At 37.2% G+C, this 27,589-nt stretch overlaps 1 protein-coding gene across 7 annotated transcripts in view; it reads left to right on the forward strand.

The window, feature by feature from the left end:
• Elovl6 (ELOVL fatty acid elongase 6) overlaps positions 1 to 27,589 on the forward strand; it is a 122,491-nt gene that overhangs the window by 69,152 nt on the left and 25,750 nt on the right. For 6 of the 7 annotated variants that reach the window (XM_027935419.3, XM_027935416.2, XM_027935421.2 and 3 more), the window contains one exon: positions 14,568 to 14,699. In XM_027935419.3, the coding sequence (XP_027791220.1) occupies positions 14,568 to 14,699 (132 nt within the window). Of the gene's footprint in view, positions 1 to 3,651; positions 3,730 to 14,567; positions 14,700 to 27,589 lie in introns of those variants that run through there. The other variant, XM_071614469.1, reaches the window with a different exon arrangement.

A 27,589-nucleotide genomic window follows, 5' to 3' on the forward strand; every position in this document is an offset into this window, starting at 1 on the left:
AAAATTAAATGGAAGGCACAGTGGAGATGCAGGGGAAGCATCATCAACTTGACCTAGAAGCAGTTAGGGAACATCTTCCCAGAGATCAACAAAAATGACAGGGTTAGTCCGGAAGGACATTCAGAGTACATGACAACAGCATGTGAAAAATAGAATGGGACAAAGTGGCCCTGTGTCTTGAGAGAATGACAGTGTGGCTGCAGCATAGGGTGTTCTGGGGGAATTTATGGTGCAATTCTACAAGAGTAGTCACGGGCGAAATCGTTTGACTCATGTAAAAATATTTTGGACATCTTTGCGACAATGTCAAACCTATAAAAGTCCTACTGTCTTTAGAGCTATAATCTACCTTGTGCCATTAATATTTAAATAGGCTAGATGATGGGCTAACTATGAAGATGATATATCATACAAAATATAAAGATCTTATCTTTGTATGACTTTCATGTTTACATTTCCTAACATGTAGTCTTGACCATTTGTGTTCTCAACAACTTTTCTATATTAGATTTTAGGATCCTAAGGCACAGAAACGTTCTGTATGTCCTTTTGGACAACTAAAACTATAGAATAAATCATCTTAAGTAGGAAGACATAGAACAAATGTAGAATCTACCAAACATCTCACAATATGTCCTACCATTAAGTGATAGAGGAAACATGCTTTAGCATAAAGAAATGTAGGCAAACATGAGAGGGGAGAGTGGTCAGCTGCGTGCCTGCCATGACTTTGGGGCAAGTACTCTCTGAAATCTTCAACCTCTTAAGCAGGGGCACTGTTTCTTGGAAGAAAAATCAATATCCGTATAAATGTGACTTAAAGAATGAAATACTTTCTTGGAGCGAAAGTGGTTTCCGGTGTAAGTGGTTTATATTTTCGAATGTCAGAAATTGTGATGAGGTATGACGGAGAGCTGAAAAAAGTGATAAGAAAACCTCTGTGACTGAAGGGACCAATGACAGCTGTAAAATGCTAGGAAAGAATACAATGTAGTGGTTGAGCACAGGTTCTGACATCCAGCTGCTGAGTTTAACGCCTAACCACTGTTTTTGTTTTTTGTTTTTGGTAAGGGGATTGAAACCAGGGGTGCTTAACCACTGAGCCACATCCCTTGCACCACCCCTACCCCTACCTCTGCATTTCTTTTCTTTTCTTTTTTAATTTTGAGACAGGGTTTCCCTAAGTTGCTTAGGGCCTCACTAAATTGCCCAAGCTAGCTTTGAACTCAGGATCCTCCTGCCTCAGCCTCCTGAGCCACTGGGATTACAGGCATGTGCCACTGTGCCCAGTTTCACAACTGCCTCTTAAAAGTTCTGGGTTCTTTACAAAGTTACCTAATCCTTTTTCTTAGCTTTTTGGATTTTGTTTGGTTGTTTTTTTGCAAAATGAATACAATGATTTTTTTTTTTTTTTTTTTAATACCAGTGATTGAACTCAGAGGTGCTTAACAACACTGAGCCACATGTATTTAATTAGAGACAGGGTCTCATCTAGTTGCTTAGGGCCGCACTAAGTTGCTGAGGCTGGCTTTGAACTTGTGATCCTCCTGCCTCAGCCTCCCAAATTGCTGGAATTACAGGTGTGTGCCACCTTGCTTAGCTACAATGATTTTTTTAAAAGTATAAATGAGATATCATATGTAGCAAGTGGTTGGAACACTTAGAACCACACCTGGAATATAGTAATTGCTTAGTTTTAAAAGTTATTACCTTGACCAAATTGAAACATTCTATTTTAATGGCCAGAGCAATGCCCAGTGAGCATTCTAAGACAAACCTCCACCTTTTGTCCTAATGGAGCAGAAAGTTCCCCTATGAGAACCTGTGGATGGATGTTCAATAAATATTGTCCCTATGAGAGCTTGTGGATGTTCAATAAATACTTTTTAGCTGTTTTTTAAAGAACTTAGACATCTAGAATCCTCAAATTGTTTAAAAATGCTTTAGACTGAAGGAAGTATCTTAAGTCAACACTAGCAAATCCTTGATTTTTATCCCCTTTTCCCCCTGTGGCAAGAAACCTTTCTCTGTAAGCATAGCTAAGTAAAAAATATTGCTACTCTCAAATTTCAGTCCTTAGTAAATTTGTCTTGACAAATAAGCAGGGTAGAAAAGACACTAATGCAAACTAAGACTCAGGTTTACTATAAGAGCGATTGCTATCTTGTCACAGCACTGCATACCAGCAAGAGTAACCTAAAGGACACATTCCTTTGTAGGGCACATTCCTAAGGGGAATGCTTTGGGAATGTGAGAAGATACATTAACCTTCTGCTTAAGGAATGTTGAGTCAGATATGCACTCCTTGTCCCTAAGCATTATTCCTTGCTTCTAAAACTGATTAGAAATTCCATAGACATTGTGATTTTGAGAATCTGATCTCTCAGAACCCAGGCTGGATAAATCCAAAGCATACCTTAGTCACTTCCCAGGACTCACTTGACATGCAAATGAAGTGCTTCTGCCTCACCACCTAGTAGTAAAAGCAAACTTTTAAAGATAAAACAAACCTCCCTCCGCCCCCAGCCACACCCCACCTTTCACTTTCTGGAGAAATGAAAACTATGCTTTAAATTTCCTGGTGTTCTGAAAGATCTTGAGATTTCCCATTCAGAATTTTCCCCCAAATGGTATTTCTGTCATTTTTTTCTTGGCTTTGAACCTGTCAATAAAGGGTGGGAGAAGGGCAAGTAAAGCAAAAGTCTTCAAGTAAAATGATGTAAATAGATAGGAAGATGAAAGTCTTCTGAACTATAAAGATAAAAGGTTCCTAAACTGGCTGGGACACTGCCTGGCAGGTTTTGCTGTGGTTCCCTTGTAGAAACTGATGACAGGCACAAACAGAGCAGCTTCCTGTTGGACTTGTTTAGCTCTGTGTGTCATCACTGGAGGAGAACCAGTGCCTCCCAACACGGCAGAAATGCAGGGGAGAGAAGGCCTGCAAATAGCTAGGAAAGGATGAGTTTGTTCTGAGTTTTAGAAAAGAATTCAGTGGAACTGTTCATTACTATTTTCTTTATCATTCCAATACTTACAAAAAAAGAGTTATTCCCACTCTTACTTTTATTCTTACTTTTAAAAAGTTTGTCATAAAAACTGTCTTTGTTATAAGATTGTCGTACTTTGGCTCACCCCCATGTTCATAGTTCCAAGTATTCATAGTTACCAAGAAATGGAATCAACCTAAGAGCCAGTAAATGGATGGAGAACAAAACTATGGTGTAATTATATAGTGGAATATTATTTAGCATTTAAAAGGATGGAGATTCTGCCATTCGCAACAACATGGATGAAGCCAGAAGACGTTATGCTAATTTCCCATTCAGAATTTCCCCCCAAATGGTATTTGGGTGTTTTCCTAGACACAGGAAAATTCTCCATGATTTGTCATATATGAGAAAACTAAAAATGTTGACCACTGAGAAACAGGGAGTAGAATGGTAATGACATTGCTCCATCCTAGGTTAAGATTGACTCATTGGGTTATCTTTTTTTCTGTAGGACTGGCTAATAAAGAGATGACTGAAATAACTGGAATTCTACTTCAAAAACAATTTGAACTCTGTGGGTGGGTTGGGGAGGAATGTGTCCTCGTATCCTCACAGTGACTATGGGTGTCTGGTTCTCTATTTTTCAGAGGATCTCCTCCTCTCTTGTCCAGAATATGTTTCAAAATGCAGTTCTAGATGACCTTAATGACAAGAGAAGCATTGCAGCCGACCGACATTTGTAAGAATCGAATCCACCAGCCTTTATAGGGCAGCTAGTCCTTGGTTCCATGCTAGGCAGAAGTAAAACTAAATCTACAATAGTGAAGTGAGTAATATGTGGACCCAAGTTGAATTTTTGAGTGGAAAGGAGAAGCTTGCTTTGTTGACTCTGTGCTTAGAATTAGCTCGAAGCAATTCTGCCTGAGAGAATCTGAGGCATGGGTGATAACACCCCAATTGGTGAACATATTTTTGAAGCTGTATCACATTTCAACCAGCATGCTCTTGAATTTTCTTTTTTCTTCATTACTCTCTCTGTTTTTCTTTGGTTCAGGGTTTCTCAAGCTTGACACAATTGGCATTTATGCTGAATAATTTTTTGTTACAGAGTGCTGCCTTGTACCACCCCCAGGGCCTCTGCACACTAAGTGCCAGTAGCCAACTCACTTGCAGTTATAAATACCAAAAATGTCTCCAGACACTTTCAAATACCTTCTGAGGAGCAAAATAATCAGCCCTGGTGAGAACTACTGGCACTTGTGAAAAGAGAAGAGGCCATAGACCGAGCTGGAGTTCCGTCAAAGTTTTCCAAACGGAATATTAAGAAGCTAGAATTTTTTTAAAAAAAATATTTTATTTGTTCTTTTCAGAAATACATGACAGAAGAGTGTATTTTGACATATTATAATACATGGAATATAACTTATTCTAATTAGGGTCCCATGCTTGCAGTTGTACATGTTTCACTGGTCATGTAGAAATTCTAAACTTTGGCGCCTAGTTCATTGTATGGTGTATGGTAAGTCATGTCACTGATGAGCACTCAGGTGCTGATACTTGGGTTATATTTATGAGTCACTTTAAGTTAATCTCCACGAAGGTATAACTGTCAAATCCTTGCCATCTAAAATGGTTACTAGAACAGAAGGGAAGAGACTGGCTTTGGATCTCTCAAACCAGGAACAGACATGAAAGGTTAGCATTGATAGGAAACAACTCCACATTGCAAAGAAAAAATGACTTTAGATCTTATATTCAAATTAATCTACATATTAAACTGAATAATAGTTCCCCAAAATGTTCCCATCTTAATCGTAGGTATTTGTGAATTTGTTACTTTAGATAACACAAGAGACTTCACAGATGTGATTAGGTTAAGAGATTTGAGATGGGGTAAATTCTGGAATTGGTGGGCCCAGTCTAATCTCATGGGTCCTTAATATTTGAGACTCATTCTAGGCCATGGACTGGATGGTCTTGTGGGGCCATTGTAATTACAGAGTTTTAATTTAAGAGGGTAATGTGACCACACAAAACAGATTGGAACAATGCATTTTGAAGATGGAGATTAGCCCATGAGCCAGGGATTGCCAAGTGGCTATCAGGGGTTGAAAAGGATAGGAGTGGATTCTTCTGCTTAGAGCCTGCAGAGGGAATGCAGCCCTGTTGACACTGACTTGAGCCTCACAGACTCCTTTCAGACTTCTGACCTCCAGAACTCTAGAGTAATAAATTTGTATAATTTTAAGCCTTTCATTTTCCTGGAATTTGTTACAGCAGCTCTAGGAAACTAATACAGTTCAGTTGTGTCACTGAAGGAGCATTTAGATTTTTGAAGGAGCAATGTGAACACCAAAGTCAGAATTTTGCCATATTATTTGCAAGAGCAAAATGAAGCAATCCTTTTATGGATAATTGGGTGGTAATCTCATGGATGAAAATAATGTTTAAGTCATTTTCTCTTTGTTACTAATGATGTATTTCTTCTTGTCACTTTCAGTTTTAACTCAAGCTTAATTTCTTACATAAAATTTGATTTGCTAACAAAAAACGACCTGAGCTACATACCATGAGATACAATCATCTTCTTTACAGAGCCGTTTTCTCTCTGATCCAGAAATAGCATTTAGGATATATCTTTTTCATGGTTTCCCCAGTTTTCATTCAAATTTTATATTGAGGGATAGGCGAGTGATCTAATAAAGAACATGAAAACTTGTTATTTTTCCCTCTTGACTTTATTTTTTGGCTTCTTTATTGTGGTCTGTGTACAGGAAGACTCTATATAAATATCAGATTATACTAAACTGCAATAGAAAAGGATCATTGTTCAAATTAAATGTTCAGTCCTTGAGTATAAAGAACTCAGAGACTTAGATATGTTTATGTTTGTTTATGTAGTCGTCTGCCCTGCTGTTATTTTTCTTGATTTCAATTTAAATCTAGGAAATTTCTGTGTTGGAATTGGACTTAATCTTATAAACTTGAAATCCAGGTTCTCTTCCATTGTGAATAATCATATCTTTTTTATAGTGTTCATTTCTGGTTTTAGTGCCCAGCTTGCACATAAATCTGTGTCTATCTATAAAACATTCCAGGCTTCTTCAGCATGAAAACAAGCAGGTTTTTATATTTGGCTGTAAAGTGGGAACTGTCTGTGTGAAGGACCATTGTTAATCCATAGTAGGAGGGTGAGTGGCATCAGAATTTGGATCTTTTTTGAAGAAGCCTAGATTCACTGTGTGACCATGAACTAATGAATATCAGATTCCACCTATTGAGGAGATTTCTACATTCAACAGAAGCTGCTTGGTTATTAGCCAGATATTTTTTTTATAACAAGGAATTCCAAAGTCGGGAAATTCGGAATAGAAGATCTTTCAGGTTCATTCTCAGTCCGACAGTTTTGTATTTCTGTGGTCAGTGGGCCACTGGAGTGATGAGGAGAGAAAAAAAGCCTGCAATTTGACACAAACCCATAATTCTAATTTGTACAACTGCAGGCCCAAGAAAGTTTCGAATTTAGGAAAATTAATCACTATGTGCCTCATAATTATGTTATGTAATACATTTGAGGAGCTAAAATTTAGTCTGGTGACAAGAGGGTCTCTCAACTGGTCATATTTAAAAGGCATTTCACGCTTGTACTATGCTTTCTGTATTATCGTCATGATTGTCCTATTTTGAAATAATTGTAACAGGTGAGCGTTGCCTCATTGGAAATTCAGACCATAGCTTTCTGTCTCTCAGAACAAAGGCCATCTCTTCAAGATAGTGAGTGGAATCGAACTGCTGCTGGAACTACTTTCTGGATTCTATTTCTGCAGTGCTACCAGTCATATTCAGAACTTTCTGTTCTAAACAATCACTAGTGTTTAATGTTTTATTGTGACTTATATCTACATTTGATGTATTTATTATATGAGAGTTATTAGGAAATTCTAACCTAATGCAACAATCCACACCTGAGAATCGAGACGAGAGTATTGAGAGCAATATCCTACAACAAGGCAGAAATCATGTTTTTCTCAGCACAGAGCTCATAGTTAGTTTACTTTCAGATGGGTAATTTATCTTATTGAGACCACTGACATTTTTTGTAAAAATTTTATTCAGGAGTGGTAGCAAGCTTTATTCTACAGAGATATGAAACTGTCAGCTTTATGCAAGAAAAAGAATGGGTTGTAATTCTTTTTTTGGTTTAGTAACCTCTGCAGTCTTTGGTTCTAACTGGAATAGAACCTTCCTGGTTGGTTTTATCACACCGTATCTACTAAAACAAAGAAGAAATGTTTTTGCACATCCTAATGCGTCTAAGATGCAGCACATTAGGATGAATTGCCATTTCTTTATGTGACAAGGCAATTTGGGACACTGACCCAGTCATCATCTTTTCTGGAAGAATGCCATGCTTAGCCTAGCAGTTTGCTGTTCATTGTTCCCATCTGATGGTTTTTGTGAAGGGCAGCCGTTCATTGAAGGACTCCTTCAGCTCACACCCACCTCCTTCACCAGCTCCCATAGCTACAATTGCTGGTGACATGAGCTCTGGGGAACAGGTCGGGCTGCATTTGACTCAGAGATCTGGAATCCAGCTCTGCCCCATCTGCCCTCTAGAATAGAAATCACGCACACCAAGTTTCTCTGTGTCTTTTTTGATTCTCCTCCCCAACCCACTTACTTTCCATGACTTAAACTAGCCATTTTCTGTCCTTTCTTCTTGGAACACTAGCAGTAATTCTTTCCCACTCTCCCCAGGGACATGAGTTAATCTGTTCCTACTTATTGAAGAAAAAGAAGGAGAAAATTTAGCTATACATTTCAGTACTATACTGTAATTATTACCAGTAACGAATTACTGTCTGTGTACCCCATAACTTACTGTAACCTTCGGGTGGAGATGCAGCCCTAATTCTGCTGCATTAGCCTGTATCTCCAAACAGATTTTCTACTACACCCAACCGAAAGGTTCTGGTCTGATAATCTCCTTGCTTCGATAATTCTAATTCCACTACTTATTGCTGTTTGCTTCTGTCCATCCACCTATAAGTTCTCCTCCAAGCCCACCTTTCCACAGCCCATTTTCTCATGACAACATTACCTACTTCCTCAGAAATGTTATAAAATATTATTAGGTATATCACACAAGTCTGGTTGACTCTACCTCTCCAACCATGTGTTATCATGTAAATGTTTCTAGTTAGTTTAGCAGAGGCAGAATTTTCAGGTCAGTTAACACCCTGTAAATGAATATGATAAAAAAAAGTTCATTACATTTTGAATGGATGGATGCGTGGTTGGATGATTGGATGTCAATCTTTTGCATTCTCAACTGGAAAATAGATATTTAAGGAAACAAAGGGATCCTGTCAATTTAAGTATTACAGATGGCATTTTTAATATGTGAATTTTTTTTTTTTTTTATATTTGGAAAGCATTTTCTCCTTCAATATCCTATTTTTAGTTGTAACAAGCAAACAGAACTCACCAAGATTTTAAAAAAGATAACAGGGTGGGGAAAAAAGATGTGTTCATTGATGGAGACAAGCCATTTTCTTTACCAGGTTTGTTTCTGAGACGAGTATACTTTAATGGGAAAAGGATAGATAGCTATGGTTTTGAACCAGTATTATTGAATGTAACTCTACTTTAATGGTGGCCTACTTGAAGGATAGAAAAACTGAATTATATAAAAGAATGACTTTCTTGCCTTAAAAAAAATAGATAAGAAGAACCTGTGATCTCTCAATTAGCATCTGAGAGGGAAACAAAAAGAGAAAGAGGCGCTTACAACTTAAAGAAGCTCAAAAATCACATTTTTAGGTTCCTGGTCCAAACATAAAAGATTGGAATATACTACCCTTTTCTTTAGTTAGGGCTTGCTTGCAATTTTAAAGCCACTATTCATTTGTATTAATTATAGACATATTTCCATTATTATTCACCAAATTATTCTTTGTCAGAATTTCTGGGCATGTAGGTTAATTTCTAGGTATAATTAACTTGTGAACAAAATCTGCTGAAATATTCTCATTATTTTTAACATTTAAAAATATCTGTTTTGACATTTTGGGAAATTCTCCAGAATATGAGAGAATCAGCCCTGGCTGAAACTCCCATAAGCACAGCCTTAGAATCCCTTTCAACAAAACTTTTTTTTTTTATATACTTTTATCAAATTAGAACAATTATAAACATTCACTGAATGGCGTGTTGGCAAAAGTAGTATATTTCCTTAGTTTTGGGTCCCCATCTTATTTGTGCCCTTAGAATCATTTTCAGAACCATAAATCGTTTTCTGACTTGAATTAGCAACTGAGCTAGAGGAGAGGTGGCCCCAACCAGTTAGCGCTCTGTCTCAGCTTCACTCTTCAGACTTAGAACATGAAATTTTCTGCACTTCCAGGAGATACTTCCAGGTCTCCTTTGCTTTTCTCCCTGAGGGTTTGCTGTTCACTCTCACAACTCTTTGCACCTGGCACACGTAAACAAGGCCCTTGAGACACAACATGAAAGAGTCAGGAAAGAGAGCTCAAGCCAATTTCCCAAGGGGTTCATTAGAAATTACCCTACGTTGAAATCCTACCCACATAAAAGTTTCTTCACTGGCAAATGGCCTTTTTGGATTCTCACAGGAGTTCAATTTAGCTGTCAGAGATCTTGATGTTGAGTACCAGGGAGATTCAAGCTAAGTATTAGTTTCAGGGTAATCGCACAAGTTGAAAAAAAAAAATTGAATTTATACTTGATCTTTTAGACGTGTCCCTGGTAGAGCACTCAATACAAGCATGTGCACAGACTTTTGCAGTTACTCTGGTAGGAATCAGAAAGCACCTCCAGGAATGCTTTGGAACATTTATCTCTAAGGATAAAGCCACAATTTGTTTTTAGTCATCATGGACTAATAGCTAGTATTATTCATGTTTTTCATTATTGATGACAAAAATCAAAGGAGAAAAAAAGTTCAATGCAAACGCCACAATCTCAAAACACATTAGTATTTCATTTGTGTTATCTTTATTTGGTTACCTGGTAACCAACTTCAGAATCACCATCCTCAAAAGTACTTATTAAGTACCTAGAGTTATAGGTTGTGCCATATGATATACATTTAAAATGTATTAAGCAAGACAAATCCATGCCATCTAAAAGTTATTCATTATTTGGTAATAAAGCAGTATAGTATCACTATTGTTCCCAGATATGTATCCCTGCCAGAATAGCAAGTATTACTGGATTACCATCGAAGTGTCAGGGAAATAATCTATCCACATTAAACACTAAGTTGGCTAATAGCAAGTCATTATTCATCTTGACTATAATTGAACTTTACCAGAGAGATGCCAGAAAGAAAAAAGCAATTTTAATTCACTTAAATTGCCTAGCTTGCTGAAGAAAATCTTCTAAGCAAAATGGAAAAATAATACATTCTGCCATAAGTGATACATTTTGATTACTCACTTGAAGAATTTAGAGCTAATACTTCCTTAGGTAATTTCCTCTTATTGAGAAAGCTTAGGTTTAATTCTAAACTCACTCAAAGCATTGCTTGGATTTTGCCCCTGTAGAAGAGTTACATATTGTACAATAGCAACTTATTTTTTAATAAGTATTTATTTTAATTAGGTATATATGACAGCAGAATGCATTTTGATTCATTGTACACAATTGCAGCACAACTTTTCATTTCTCTGGTTGTACATGATGTAGTCACACCATATGTGCAGTCATACCAGTACCTGGGGTAATAATGTCCATTTCATTTCACCATCTTTCCTGCTTCCATATCCCCTCCTTTTCTCTCCCTCCCCTTTGCCCAAAGTTCCTCCATTTTTCCCATGCCCTCCCCCCATATGGATCAGCAGCCACTTATCAGAGAGGACATTCGGCCTTTGGTTTTGGGGAGATTGGCTTAGCATGATATTCTCCAACTCCATCCATTTACTGAAGAAGCCATAATTTTATTCTCTTTTAATGCTGAGTAATATTCCATTGTGTATATGTACCTCAGTTTCTTTATCCATTCATCTATTGAAGGGCATAGTTTAGCTACGATAGCAATTTATTTTAATGATAGCTCTTAAACAAACATGTTTTCCATTATTGACTGCCTGGGACCCAGATATAGCCTATATAGTTAATTTCTGTTTGCCCACCTGCTTAATCAGAATCATGAAAATTTGGGGCACTCTTTATCTTTGTACAGTATGCACCTATGTGACTATGAATATCAGATGTATTCTTTTGTAGAATAAAGCTCTTGGGCTTTGCTCCTAAAAATCTCTTTTATTTTTAAATTCTGTGTTGCTGTTTTGGCCGCCCTAGATGTTGAGTTGATGATTTTTAAAGAGAGTTTAAAAAAACCTGTACAAAAGAGAATGGGACTTATGGAGAATTTAGCTGTGCTTTAGGACTAATTCTCCTTCTAGAAGTAAGGAAATCAGAGAAACATATTTTATTCTTGTCTTGATTCTTGAGGCATATTTTCCCCTTACCAGCTAGCAGGATAGGAGTGTCATTCATTTACATTTATTGGTGCATAATTGCAAGTATTACAATGAATATGTACAATCATGACCCAAATCTGAATTATATTGAGTGAGTCAGGGAAATAATGATAAGTAATTATAAGGAAATGTTTTCAGTGTTCTCCAGGAGGTAAAAAGGGTTTGGATAAAAGTGTTCCAAGCCCAGAAAATATGAGCGCTGGAACATTAGGATGGGAAATTCTTCATCTTTTCACTGCTGAACAATTTTTTACTCAGTGGCACAGAGAGGGTGTAAATTCAGCAGAAGGGCTGAAAGGATACTTATATACTTAGAAGATAATAACACACCAAGTGTGCCCCATTTTTTCCTGAAAGTTTATCACAGGAGAGCAGGAAAATCTGGGGTTACTTGCCCTCTAAGCCTATTTCTTTATGAAAATGAAGATAATACCTTCCCTACATGGTGAGGTGATTAGGAGGATTAAGTGACAAAGCCCTTTAGCATATCTACCTGTTTGAATTAATAAGTTAGAACACTGTGATTATAGTCATTTATTACCTTTTTGACTTAGAAAAATGAATTATACTATTTCTTGCTACTATTGCCTACATTAATATAGTAGGTTTTTATTTTTTTAGTGAGTCTTTGCTTATGTGTGAGCTTTAAATGTGTGTATTGTTTTTACATATATATTGCACTTTATATGAGTGTAATAGAAACAATGATTCTAACTCTTTAAGTAATTTAATCCCCTTCTTGCAAATTTCAGAAGAGAAATATACTGATATAGAGATCACACTCTATATATAGCCAAAATTATTTTCTTCTTTAAATGTTCAATTGTTAAAAGTTTCCTTAAAATCGTCTCACCTTTCTATTTCTTATTGAAGTATAGAAATAGTCTCTTTCTTTCTAGAGCAAGAAAATGTATCATGATTTTTTGGGGGGATATTTTTATTATTCATTTGTTATCAATATATACTGGGGAACTACAACTTTTAATGTCCACTAACTGTTCACTTGGTGTTTGCTGAGCTTCTATTGTCACAGATTCAAAATTATCCTCCCCATCAGAAAACTTGATAGCATAGGACCATATTCATTCAACAAGTATTTATTAAGCATCTACTGTGTGCCACATCTTATGTGTCCCAGAGTATGCCCACCTCGGTGGAAGTGATTTATTCAATATTTATTTAATGGGCTGATTCCTGGAATCATTGCTTTATTTTTTGGTGTTCACCAAGCAGGTCAATTGCATTTAAGTAGAAATGCTGCTTGTTTAATAATAAGATGTCTTGTGAGTCAGCAATGCATGCCAGCAATTAGGGAAATAGCACATGAAGCATTTTACAAATAATACTCTTTAGGTTAACGCATTTTGCCATTGGTATTGAGTCTCGTGTCTTATTTTTCAGTGCTTTTCCTGTTGATCTAATTGAGTAGGGAATACCCATTTTAAGAGAAACACTGCTGCCTCAGGAAGTGTGTTCAAATGTTTAATTATTTACAAGCCTTCTATTGCTTTCTGTTGAATCATAGTTCTACAGAAGATTGTTGATTTTTTTTTTTTTTGGCATTATTAGTATTGCTGTTCACTTTTACTTTATACAGAAATAAATCAGCAGGCTCATAGGGACCTGAAAAATTCTACTTTGTCTTGCTTATATATTTCCAACTAACAGTCTCATAAAAAGTCTGTGGGTCAAAAAAGCGATTCCAACAGTGAACAAACATGTTGAGATTTTGTCCTGTTAGATGCTTTAAATAATTATTCATGCAGATATTTTCTTCCACAATAAATCATCCTTTTAAAAAAATTATGGAATGTTTTTAACTATTTATGTGTGTATGTATACACACACACTTGAGAGAGAGAAGAGAAAGAATAAGGAGCCCCCATGCTTCATCCCCTTTCCTCAATCTTCATATATTTTTGGTTCTGTTGGTTTCCTGGGGTATTTTAAACCAAATATAAAACATGAATTATATTCACAAATGTTTCAGTGTTAACCAATAGCTGATAAGTACTTTAAAAATTATGCCTAACATTTGATTTTATTGCAAACCATGGTCCAAAAAGTTCTACATATTGTATTTGATTATTATGTCTCTCAAATTAATTTAATCTAGAAGAGTCTTAAATTTTTATTCCATACTACAACTTGACAAAATATGTTCATTTGTCTTGCAGAATGTCACACAGTTTAGATTTACCCCTTTTATTTTATGAACAGGTAATAAGATAAGAGATTTGGTTAAATTCAAGTTCAAACTTTGAAGCAAGATGTATCATAGATGGTTCTGTGTTCTTCCAGTTGTGTTGTGTATCTGACCATTATGCATTTATTAATGATATATTAGAATTTAATACATGTCTTTTTTGATGCAGAGGGTTTCAGGAATCCATGTTGGGGTAGCCATAAGTCATGTAACTTGTATTTTAGTGTTTCAAATCATTAATGACTTTTAAATCATCAATGATTACTCCAAGGTTATTTTTAATACTATAATCTACTAGGAAAAAAGCAGTTTTAAATGACTTTCTTGTCCCATACAACCCTGGTTATCAAATATTTTCAATAAAAACAATTCTTGTAAAAATCTATCTAAACTAGCTCAACAAACTCTAAAGCATAAAATTAATTTTTCATTGAAAAGATTGCTTTTTTAAAAAATTTTATTTTATTTATTTTTATGTGATGCTGAGGCTCACTACCCATACTAGGCAAGCACTCCACCGCTCAGCCACAACCCCAGCCCTTGAAAAGATTGTTTTTTATTCCTCAACACTATATTGTTGAAACTTTTCATCACTGAGTCGGAAAAGAGAATACCACCACGTTGACATGATACTTACTACATTGGTCAGTCTGTTGGATGACAGTTGGTCTAGGGAAATCCAACAGAACACCAGGTGTCCAAGTAGACTGAGGTTCCTTTTCAGGGAAGGGGGCACCTCCCTAAGAATATGTTCTTTGAACTTCCAAAGGAAGGAGACTGGTACAAAAGCTGTTTCCTAAGGGATAAAAATAATTTGCTTGAGGAATTTTGTTCATGAGTCTTAACTTATTTATTTGTTTATAGGAAGAAATCTTTCCTGTTTTCTGCTCTGTATGCTGCCTTTATCTTTGGTGGTCGGCACCTAATGAACAAACGGGCGAAGTTTGAACTGAGGAAGCCATTAGTGCTCTGGTCTCTGACTCTTGCAGTCTTCAGGTAGGATTTTTTTATTATCTAATAACATCCACCCATGTCATCAGACTTGCTGAAAGAAAGCAATAATTGAGCATCTTATTTCATATTTGATATTTTTTAGTATTGAATACACTGTGGACACCAAGCGTTGTCCAGAGAGAAAGCTTTCATTGCAACGATATTTGCCATGATATACTCCATCTCTAATTTTGAGAATTCTCAGGCCATCTCCTTCCCTGTCCAAATTGTTCATGTGGTATAGTCCAGTTCATCTGTTATGACTAGAAGCAGTGAATCAATTCTATTACTTTTGTTTGCTTAAATATAATTGAAGGATCAAATGGAAAGCCACACAAGTAAACTGTGGAAGTCCATTGGAAAGCAGGGTTCAGATGTCATGGCTGGACTGTTACTTGATCAAAAGATGACAGGTGGGCGTGGTGGCCAAGCCTGTTATCCCAGTGGCTGGGGAGTCTGGGCAGGAGGATTGTGAGTTCAAATCTAACCTTAGCAACTTAGTGAGGCCCTAAGCAACTCAGCAAGACTCTGTCTCTAAATAAAATATAAAAAGGGCTCAGGATGTGGGGTCAGTGGTTAATCACCCCTGGATTCAATCCCTGGTACTGGAAAAAAAATAAAGGAGGGGGGGATGGAACTCAGACATATGACCAGACACTCAATATGTGTCTGGGTCAGCATCATTCCACTGGTGAGTTTCTTGCTGTTTATCCCCAAAAGCACCCTCCACCCTCATTCCCTGAACTGACTCACTGAGCAAATGTTTTGTGTAGCCAGTTCTTATTTTGCATCTGGCAGAACTCACCATAAGAGACTTTTAGGAAAAGGGCTGTTCTCTCTCCAGGGGCATCTGTCAGCCAACATGCAGACACATTCCTCTGGAAGCTTGAGGGAGCATTTCCAATCTTGAAATATTTGGTGATGTAGGCCATCACAAGACTAATTAACACACAGCTGGTGTCCAAGCAGGTGCCAGAATTTACCTACAGCACTAATAAAGGCACCTGTTCTATTTGTGATCTGCTTGTCAAAACCAGCAAGTTTATGACTAGGCTTGGGAGGGGGTGGGTGAGGGACTGAGCAGATGTAGGTATACTACAAAATACAAAACTATCTATTTTAGTATTTATGAGTATTCATTTGTATTTTTTCATATTGTATATTGACTGTTCTAGCACAAGCAAAAATGGATAGTGTCATTAAAAGCCTCATTATTCTCTTAAGGCTTATTAAATATGATCAAGCAGGAAGAGTGTTTTTCCATGAAACTTTTAGGATCTATACATTTCTGTTAGGTTGGATCCCTGCATCTAAAACACTCATTTTCTCACTGCTACCAAGCTTATTTTTTATTTCATAAGGCATGAGGTTTGATGGACTTGTGACTTGGATCTGTCAGTAAAGACTCCTTCCATTTCAATCTGTGTCAATATTCTCTATATTATAAAGTAGCATTTTCTTTCTTACTTACTTTTTTTTGGAAGGGTGTACCAGGGATTGAACCCAGGGATGCTTAACCGCTGAGCCACATCCCCAGACCCTCAACACACACCCTTCCTTCCTTCCTTCCTTCCTTCCTTCCTTCCTTCCTTCCTTCCTTCCTTCCTTCCTCCCTTCCTTCCTTCCTTCCTGTTTTTTTATTTTGAGACAGGTTCTTGATAAGTTGCTCAGGGCCTCATTAAGTTGCTGAGACTGGCTTTGAACTTGTGATCTTCTTGCATCAAGCTCCTGGGATAATAGGCACTCATCACCATCCCAGCTTCATTTTTTTTTAATATTTATTTTTAAGTTTTAGGTGGAAACAATATCTTTATTTTACATTTATGTGGTGCTAGGGATCGAACCCAGTGCCTCACGCATGCTAGGCGAGCGCTCCACCACTGAGCCACAACCCCAGCCCACTTCCTTTTTATTGACATTCAGAGTTGACCATGTATGCCAAAGTATTTTGATATTTGAAGGAAAAATTATTTCTATTCCAATGAAGCTTTTCAGCCCTTCACTAGTTTTTCAATATTCCCTGAGCCTTTATCATTTGTTATTTTAAACGTTAACATGTAAACAGAGAAAATAATACAGTGGCTCCCAGGCACTGTGACCCAGTTTAAAGGATTATTGGTGCTTGGCTAATCTTGTTTTATCCACATACCTAACTTCCTCCTTATCCCCAAATAATTTGGAAATAATATAGGCTGGAGTAATTCTGACTGAAATGATACCATGGCTAAAAGATAAGTATTCTTTTTTAAAAATGACATCATTAACTCAGTTAAATTAATAATAATTCTGTTTTGTTAAATGTCCAAATGTTTTCCTCTATCTCATAAATGGTTTCATTTTTACAGTTTATTTTTAAAAACCTGGATCAAATTAGACCTGTGCATTTCTGTTGATTCATTGGTTCAAAGTAGAGATTTCTTCCCCTTGCATGTCCCCACCCCATCTCTTACCCTTCCACCCCCTCGTCCCACCCTGTTTTCCTTCTTATAATTCCTCCTTGACAACCAGATCATTTACCCCATAGAGTTCCTCCCTGGACTAGATGTTTTGCTTGATTGTATTCTCCTATTCCCTGTGTTTTCTACAAGTTGGTAGTTAGATCTGGAAGTTTAATTTTACTCTGGTTTAAAGACTTTTTCTAAGAAGAAATTTCATTATCTGAAGTATATATTTTTAATTATCTTGAAGTACAAATAGTTATTATAGCAAAGGCAAGGTAAATGCTTCTTTGCCTGTATATCAGTTTTTTAAAGATTGATTATCTGCATGTGATTGATAAGGGTTGTTTTCTTAAATATTATGAACTACTAAATTTATATATTTCTCATGTGTTAGTAGTTTTGAGACATTCGAGTTTGGTGTATGGATCTATTCCTATTTCTTACTTTTCTTTCCTTTTTTTTTTTTTTTTGTGGTGTTGGGGGAGTACCTGAAATTGAATCCAGGGGTGCTTAACTACTAAGCCACATTCCCAGCCCTTTTAATTTTTATTTTTACACAGAGTCTCTCTCAGATGCTGAGGCTGGTCTTGAACTTGTGATACTCCTGGCTCAGCCTTCTGAGTCACTGGAATTGCAGGCATGTGCCACCACACTTAGCTCTTTGCTGTTCGCTTTGATGTGGATGCCTTGCTTGTTTTTCCATAGACATGTTGCAGGCCAGCCATGCTGTATAGTCCTTGTTCAGATATGGATCAGCCATTTCTCCAGATATGGAACTGCCACACTTCCAGACAGCCCTAACTCTTTGGAGTAGAGAGAGATTTAAAAACCATTTTCTGAGTACTAGAGGTGGTTGTTGCCAGGCCTTTTCAGAAGCCAGAAATGGAAATTTATGTATTTATTTTTTTAAAGAAATACATTCAGCATTGGTACTGATACTACTAATTCAAATTTAGAACAAGAGAGATTTTTTTCTTGACTAACTTTTTCTTTCTTTCATGCCCCAAACCCAAGTTCCCAGTGATGGCAAGTAATTACTCATTTCCTTTATTCTATAAGGCATATGCAATAGCCACTAACAATATATCATTTTTTAAGTCTGACAAGGTCTCATTTCCTTTCTGTTACCCTGTATATGCAGTAACGACTTCAAAACAAATTGCAGCTACAGGATAAAGAAAACTCTTTCCCTACTTAGCATATGTATACACACATACATACACATACACACGCAAAAAAATGCATTTTTTCCACTCACCACACATGTATGCTATCCCCTATCTTCAGAGGCAACTCTGGTAAAGTGATACTTTATCTGGGACCTTGCATCCTAAGTTTCAGTGCCAAGCCAGAGTAACTCTCGTCTTCCCTCAACATAAAACTGCCACACTTCCCTAGCATTAGGGCCTCCACCCAGGCAATGGGGACATGTTGCATGACATGGGCTGCTTTGTCCTCTCTCTCTTTTTTTTTCCCCCAGATGTTACAACTTGTTCTTGTTCCTTGGCCCAGACTGCATCCAAATCACAATAAAGTGACAGTGATTGAATCACTTGGCTCTTTTTGAAAACTTTTTGAAGACTAATAATAAGAAATGGCAATTTCCCGTCCTCTAGAATTAAGGTAGAGTTTATAAACTAGAGTCTGTGCATCCTGCTCTGCTCTGGACAGCCTCAGTTTTATGCCATGGATCCCAGTGTAATTACTCATATTTACTCCCCCCAAATCCCACTTTAAATGATAAAATGGCATTCTATTTATAACCCACTGAGAAATTGTGTTGGCTCAATAAAACAAAAAGAAGGAAGAATACCAAGGTCACCTGCCAATTTACTGCTAACTAATCTGTATTTTTAGTGTTGTCTGAAACTTCTCTTATCTGCAACATTTCCAAATATTGGACCCATCATCACTCAAAATTTAAAACATGCAAACCAGATACCTTTTTGATATCCTTCTGTTTATAAAATGAATGACATCCCAATGAACATCTTTTAAGTCATTCAGAATATACAAGTCACCTTCCCAACCAATCCCCAAGCTGTATGGATTCTTGTTCAGTATCTTAGGTCGCTGTCAACACCTCTCCATCTCCAGGCCTTCCAGCATGGACTCCATCCCTTCCTGTCCTAGTATTCCACCCACTAACTGCTGCCCCTATCCAAGGTACTCTACATACCACATCATTTCCCTCTTTAAACATTAGCTGAGACTCCTTTGTCAGTAGGTCAGAACCTCAATCTAACCATAATAACTTACCATCTTTTCTCATCCACTTTTCAACCTTGCCGTATGCAAATGTTTCCATCCAAACGAACATGGTGTGTCTGGTGGTTGCCCACAAAACCTTGCCCATTCCTAATTACACATCTTTAAACACACTGAACCTCCTTCTCTTTCCATACTTCCCCCACTTTATTCTGTAAGTATTCACCATCACTTAGAATTTCTTCTCTGATCATTTCAGCCCATACCTCAGCTTTGACAGAACTTGTTGTTTCCTCCTCATGAAGCAGACTCAGACTGCCTTACTGTCATACTTCCCAGGAGACTGTAAGTTCCCTGAGGCAGGAATTGGCTGTTAGGTTCCACACACATCTCTTGAATTTATGAATACAAATCTTACACTCGTCAGTTAACTGTCCAGTCGCATGTCATTCATGTTTTCAGTCATTCACTTTTCGCTCCTTATATATTCATGTAAGGACTAATTCATATTCATTAGTTGCCTCAGACATACCTACTCTAGTTTTCATTTGTCACTGTCAGGCTTTACCTATGAACATAAAGACAGGCTTCAAGAAAGCGGGGCTTAATGTCTTAGAAGATCAGGAGGCTCCCGAAGGCCTAGAAGACCCTGCACAATCTGCCCTTTGTTACTTCCGACCTCTCCTCTCCTCCCCTGTGACCTCTCCTCTCTTCCCCTGTGTTACTCTGGCCTTCCCCTATTCCTGACACACGCCAACAAGCCTTCTTCCTCAGGGCCCTCGTACTTGTTCTGCCTTTACCTGGACCACACTTTGCGCAGATATTCTAGTGGCTGTTCCCCCTGCCCCTTCGATCCTCACTCAGGTCTGACCGTGATGAGGCCTACCCTGACTCTCCAACCCGCCTGACTGTGTTCCCATCTACCCTTCTCATGGCTCCTTCCTGACTTATTTTTCCCTTAGCACGTGACACTGTCCAGCCCACTCTGTCACTTACCTTGTTCCTTATTGGTCTTCTCCCCCCGAACTCCAAACCCCAGGAAGACAGGGATTATTATGTCTGGTTTTCTACTGTGGCTCACGTAAGCACTTAATAAGTCTTTCTTTTTAAGAAATTAATATATTTTTTTTCTAAAGGAAGAAATAAGGAAAATTTTTCTGCCTTTCCCTCAAATTCGGGAACTAAACCTGGAATTTCAGATATTTCCAGGAAACAAATCATAACATCAATTGAGTAAATACATATTTTGTTTTTGTTTTTATATAAACATGTCCCACAGTGAGGGAGAATTTGAAGCTGCCGTGAAAGGGGCCTACTGATGAGAAGTCAGGAGAACGTCACCCTACTTTCCAGATGGCACCATGGGTGGACAGACTGGCCTCTCCTTACCTTAGCTGAGGTCCTTGCTGATGGGCACTGACCTGAAGGTCACTCTGATGCTCCAGACTTGCCTCTACCATCATCGGTGTGTTGTGATGCACACAAACTTGAGAAAGAACTGTGAGGTTGTATGTGCACAAAGATGGCTTCTCGCGATGGCCTCTCGTGCTCCCAGAAGTTACAGTCAACTTGGCAACTTTTGCTTTTTTACCACTGAAAAAGCTATTCAGTAGGTTGTTTTTTTTTTTAAATTAAAAAATTTCCGGGCTGGGGATGTGGCTCAAGCGGTAGCGCGCTCACCTGGCATGCGTGTGGCCCGGGTTCGATCCTCAGCACCACATACAAACAAAGATGTTGTGTCCGCCGATAACTAAAAAATAAATATTAAAAAAAATTCTCTCTCTCTCTCTTAAAAAAAAATTAAAAAAATTTCCAATTATAAAAGTGAGAATTCTCTGTATGAAAACTGAAAATCCCAATAAAGCATACACCCAAAATGTTTAATCTCATTATCCACAGATATTTACTGTGAAAGTTTTAGAGTATGTGAAAGAACAAACAAGGCTCATTGTCAGAGAAAGTGCCTGTTTATTGAGGAACTGCTCTGCATATTTATAGAGCTGGGGTTGGTTTGACAGTTTAATGGTTGAACAGTTGGACAGTTGGCATGGGGTGCTTTCTGATTGGTGGGTAAGGATCATGTGAGCCAACAGGGCTCACCTTTGGACAGCTCTTCTCGGGGGATGGGGAAGTTAGTCTTTGGAGCCAGGGCGACTCCCAACAGTATGTCTTTCCAGGAATTTAATGTTAAACTTGAGGCTCTTTACCATAATATTAATTCTCTCTAGTGTAGTTAATACATTTGAAGTTGGACAAAGATATGGCTTCTATAATTATCTTTGTATTACAGGTGCTAAGCCAACTTGAAACAGCTGCCATGTAAGGTGCTTTAAATCATTTTCCCAAAATGATTCAGTATTTAGATAGCCAAATACCATAGACCTTCTGAAGCTTTACTGAAAAATTACATGAGCATTCTTAAAGCCACTGGATGGTGATTTAGGATGTACTTTAACACTTGCAGCATTTGTTAAGGATTGTTTTGAATTAAGATTACAGTGCTGATAAACTTCCTGTGTTACTTCACAGATCCTTCATGTTTGGCATGGGGTGTGTGTGTGTGTGTGTGTGTGTGTGTGTTTAATAACAAGATTTTGGATCCTTAAGAAATGCATCAGACCAAAGGAATGAACTTTTTGTAAAATTGCCTAATCATATCATCTGGAATGTATCAAATGATGCTGATCTGATGTCCATTATTAAGCTGAAGTAAACAAGTTGTGGATTGGCAAAAGAAAACATTAAAGGGAATAATATGGAAGGGTAGTAGAAGTTTCTATCCCAGAGATTCCCGTTAGAGGGCAGAAAATTGACTGACACTTTGAGAGGAGAGCCTTCCCTCCCCTGAGAGTCCACATGTCTTCGAGGTATGGATGTGAGTGGACTATAGAAAAGAAATTGGTTGGGGTTGGTATAGAAACACTGCTCACCTACACTATGCTTATCTGCTACTGTGTTCATCAACAAAATTCTTCCTTCTAAGCATAATCCCTTCCCATATGAAACAACTCTTACAAGCCTCTTATAACCCCAGCTGTGAAAATATCGGTAGCTCTTTCATGAAAGCTTTCAATGGTTATTTTCTATAGTTCAACCAAAAGCTCCAAATAGTATTTGCTGATCTATTTTTGATGATGCTGTGGCATAGTCAGGTGGCCTAGATCTCACTCGATTTTGCATATGACATAGTTTGGGCAGCCTTGAAACCAGCAATTCTTTTAGCCAGTAATGCCAGTAGATGAGTTTGTTTAATTGGTAGCTAGCTTTTCTTGGAAGTCATTTCCTATCATTTAAATGTTGCAAAAAAAAATTACAAATGAGAATTGATGCAGGCTGTTTGATCCTTAGTTATTGTCACTAACAACTAAATTGTTTCTTCTGGGGACTGTGATACCCAAATAATCCTCTCTGTGTTCATTGTTATCAGAGAGAGTTCTTAGAGTTTTCAGAGTCCTGGGACTTAGAATCAAGTTATGTACTTAAAATGACTGATTTGGAGCATAAGACTTCGTTATTTATGCACTGCAGTTTCTAACAATGTAATAAAAGCAGTGATTTTCTTTACTGTTTTCATTTCATTTCTAATATACAATGATAGAGAAGTGGCCTAAGTGGTTTTTTTGTTTGTTTATTTCTTTGTTTTTGTTTTTTTGAGGATTGGCCTTGGGTTTTGGTGTTTGGTTTTTGTCCTGAGTTGTATGCATCATTGACTTAACAGTGGATGTGTGGGGTGATTGAAGTAGCTAGGAAAGCATGTTCGTAAGTTCCAATTATTTGTGTTTAACCCAGAGCTGAAGCACAAATTTTCAAGGCAGCTCAATAGAATTTTGTTGATAATGGGAAAACATTAGGAATCATTAGATATTCAGAGTTCTCTTAGACAAGAGCAGGGATTTGAGTTCTCTGAAAGGACTTAGTTTTAAATTAAACTTTATACTGGCTTGAATCAACAAATTGCAAGGCAAGACTGCAGAAATCAGGAGAAAAATTGGGGGGAATCTTATTTCTGTTTTAAATGTATAGTTGAAACTTTAGAGTTATTTTGATCTTGAATGGGGCAGCCTGGCTTAGGAGATTTCACCTTAACTTCTCAAACTGCTTTTTTCCCACCTCACACATTTTTGCTGAAACCAAACCCATTTTCGTCACACCTAGGAGTGAAGGAATCTCACTTGAGTGTTCTCTGATCTGCTGATTGGCACCTCTCGGATGCATATGTAATTTTTTGTTCTCTTTGAAGACATAGATCCTTAAATTCATAGAACAAAACTGGGTTACAGTTTGAAGTCATTGAAAATCAAGACAATGCACGTTTTTCTGCTTGGTGTATCTTGTCTTAAATTGGCTATGCCTGTTTTCTTCTGTCTTTGACTAACCTGTGACTATTTTAGTGGTCCTCTTTATAGCCTCCCTTTGTAATACATGCAATATATTTTTCTTGACTTTGGCACACACGTGATGAGATTACAATAAGATAGAATCTGAAGTTAGTTCTAATGCATAGTTAAGTCATAGAAAGTCAGAGTTTTTTCTGTAGAGTTTCCAGAGAGACTACTTCCTGTGGCTTTTTGTGGAGGAACTCTGTCACTCTCTCCCTGCAACCTCAACTCCAGCACCAGGTGTGATTCTTAATAATGTCACAATTCCGTATATCACTGGAGGGCAACATATCTTGCAAACAGTATGTGTTGTGCTTTTGGTGTTTGGCACAGATTGTATCTTTGAGTTATGGTTGACAAAATTATGAATAGAAGATTCTCGTCCTATTTCTTTTTTTTTCCCCCTCTATTTCTACTGTGCAGGTTCCCATGTAGTTGATAACTGGTAAATGATTAATGATAAATCTTGCTGCTCAGATGGAGCCTAGAATAAAAATGTCACCTTGTTCCTTACATCTAAACACCCAAGATCTGGCAGTATTATGTGAAATCAGGGTATCAAAGGTTTGAAAGAATGTTGATCTTTGAAGTTATATGCTAACACAAACAATAGGTATTATTCAATGGGGGCCTGGCACTATATTAAGCTCTCTTTATTGATGTGTCTTACTTAACTTTCAAGACTGTCTTAAGGTATGTACTTTATTCTCATTTTACAAATGAAAACCTTTGCTCAGAGAGGTTGGGGAAACTTCTTCACAGTAAAATCCAGACAGTAAATCCTACAGCCTATTCTGTCATACAAAGATAGTAGCCTCAACACAGTTATCTACTGCAGAACCACGAGACCTCTGAATACCCAAGTATTCTCCTCCTCCATCATCACCATGGCTGTGTTCGACATGCAGCCTAGAGGTCTTGGGGTAGGAACTGTAAATTGGGGTTGCCCCTGTAAATTTATGTCTTGCTGTCTTCATATGACAGTGATACTTTTAAAACAGTGAGCTGCTTAAATAAGAAGAAAAGTTGGTTCAATGCCTCAAAGTTTCTCATTGGGCATGGATCTGATATAATTCACATACAGTGTTAGCAGCTAGGCTTGTGATTTTCTGCTTGCATCTCCAAAAAGGCATGGGATCTCTTAGAAGTAATTTCATCTAGGAAATCTAGTAGAAGGTTGGCATTGATCTACATTTCTGAAACTGCCTGGAAAGCAGTTTCAGGCTTATAAGCAGTCTGTATATGGTTATTTTGGGCTCACAGTGTTTTTATATACTACTCTCTCCATACTTGATCATTAAAAGAAGACTGAATGAACTTCACTATTAATGTTGCCTGTTTAAACACTTTATACTAAATTAAACATGGTCATTACCCAATATATTTATCAGAGTAAAATTTGCTGGGTTGGGTAATTCAAATAATAAAGACGTGGACAGATCTTCTTTCTAGAGGTCTTCTTTCTAGATCTATTGTATAAGTTCTGGATAACTTAAACTGTAGTCTCTATGTTGAAACACTGGTATGTCCAAGTAATTCCTCATGTTTTACTTGCGATTGCTATACCCAGTGCTTTGATAAAATTAGTGTTCATTCTTTTTGGTTCCCATAAAATATGCAAGCTGTAATACCCTGAGGAGTGCCCTGTGCTTGCTTTGGTAAAAGCAAACTCTTCACACAGTTCTACTAGAACCTTTGTGTGAAAATGCTAGAAGGCCCTGGAAGTTTCCAACCTGAGGATCATCATCACGCCAGCTTGGCCGTCCATTATCTCTCATTTCCTTGAATAGGAAGACCCTGTGAGATGTTCTATAAATGCTAAATAGGTTTATAATTTACAACTCTCTCAAAATTTTAATAAAATCATGTATTTGTAACCTTTCAACCAAAAGGCAGACATCCTAAAAAAAGAACACAATCAAATTGATTCTAATTATTATGAATAAAATAAGCAACCTTTCGTCTAAAAGGAGCTACCAGAAGTCCCTTTGATTAGAAGTATTTTATACTGAACACCAACTAGAAAATAAGAGCTGTATTTTTTTTTTCAAAAAAATTACCTCCTGCTTCATCCAGCCAGAAACCTTAAATTATTGTTTCTTTATTTAAAAATGTAAATGTAGTTCAAGTACCTATATGAATAAGGTAAGACCAAGCCTCTCTGCTGTCACATTAATGATAGGTGCCCATGAAAAACTCATTGTATTTTTGCGGAATGGGAAGTGGAGTCAGACAGCTGGGCCCGGAAACCTTCCAGAAGGCTTTTATTGTTTCGTGTACTGAATGGAGTCCAAAAGTGAGAATCATTACCTTTTAGAGCTGCCAGGTTTTTAGCCCATTCAAATGACCAGTATTGTAGTTGGGGGAGGGGGAGGGACGGACACAGAGTCAAGGTGCAAGAATAGTGACTAGATTTAATCCTTATTTCTAAAGGAATTTTGTCCTCAGAAACAATCTGTGGTTTGGACTAATGGGATGTGAAGGAGAGTAACATCTGCTCAAAACCAGTCTAGTTAAAACTACAGAATAAAAAGGAAAAGAAAATCAGCCATCCACTGCCAGGCTGCCATAGTCATGTAGGAGCTGAGGATCTCAATCAGTCTACCTTGTGACTTTTAGGTAATTCTTCAAGACCTTTGAAAGAGGAACAAATAGGAAGAAGCCTCAGTATTGGATGAGAAGTGTTTGCTGTTCTGAAAACTTTTCATCTTCCAAATAATTTTTAAGAATACCTGGATTTAAAGCAACCAGTTCCCCTCTGTTGAGATTAGAGAATTAGAAGTTTTTCTCTTAAATTTCAAAACCTAAGAACCAATTTAGATAACATATGCCAGATACCTTACCTCTGCTTACTCATCCTTATGACACATCTACAAAGAAAATATAGCTTTAGGATTTTCACGTTTTATTATCGGAATAATTTTCTTCAATATTTCAAAATAATCAAATAATTTCAGAATTTTCATAATTCAATATAAATTTTCCCATAGAAGTAAATGTTAAGTAGGAATGTGTGTTCAGAAACTTTATCTCTATATCCATGTATTTTATGCTTTAAAATGTAATTTTAAGCACAAGAAATAAGTACAAACTAACTATAATGACTTTTTGTCTAACTTTGTTTCTTCTCTAGAAAGTGCTCAGTTCTTACAATTGTTTTTCTGTTCTGCTACCGGCACTACAACTTAATGAGTACTGGATAGTATTGTTATAATTCACCAATGGTGATCAGCAAGCTAACAGCAGAGTACTTGCCCAAATCACACCGAGAACTTCTAAAGCACCTCAACAACAGAATGGTTCAGAAAATAATGACCCAAATTGATGGGTATTTCTGTTTCCCACTACTGTGCTACTCTCATGTGGCCATATTGTATGTGTAGTTTAGAGCTATGAAGACACTAGCTTTGAAATGATGTGATTCTTGAATATAGTTTAGATGTAAGGGATTCATATTTCTTCAGATGTTACACTTAAGGACTATCCTTATTGTATTCAGTGATATTTCAAAATGTCATGCTTCCATTTCATATAATGAAATGTCATATAATTTCATATAATGTCCCTATTTTGAGTATGAAGGAGCTGATGCTTAGAATAAAGGGACCATACTTAATAGGTGGCAGGATCAGGACTAGTTAGTTTGGCTGGAAAGTTCATGATCTTTGCTTGGTGGTACACAGCTGGTATGGGCTAAATCCAGAAAGACTTTGTGTGTGAATGCCTTTCATTAGACAGGAATATGATTTTTTTTTTTTTTTGCTTATTTTGAGGAAAACCTTGTGGGTTTTTCAGATTGCGACCTGTGAGCCACTTACATTAAAACATCTGGAATATTTATTCATTTGGAGTTTCTGATGGTGGG

The sequence above is a fragment of the Marmota flaviventris genome, chromosome 7 (genome assembly GCF_047511675.1).
Source record: "Marmota flaviventris isolate mMarFla1 chromosome 7, mMarFla1.hap1, whole genome shotgun sequence".
In the NCBI taxonomy this organism is placed as follows: Eukaryota; Metazoa; Chordata; class Mammalia; order Rodentia; family Sciuridae; genus Marmota; species Marmota flaviventris.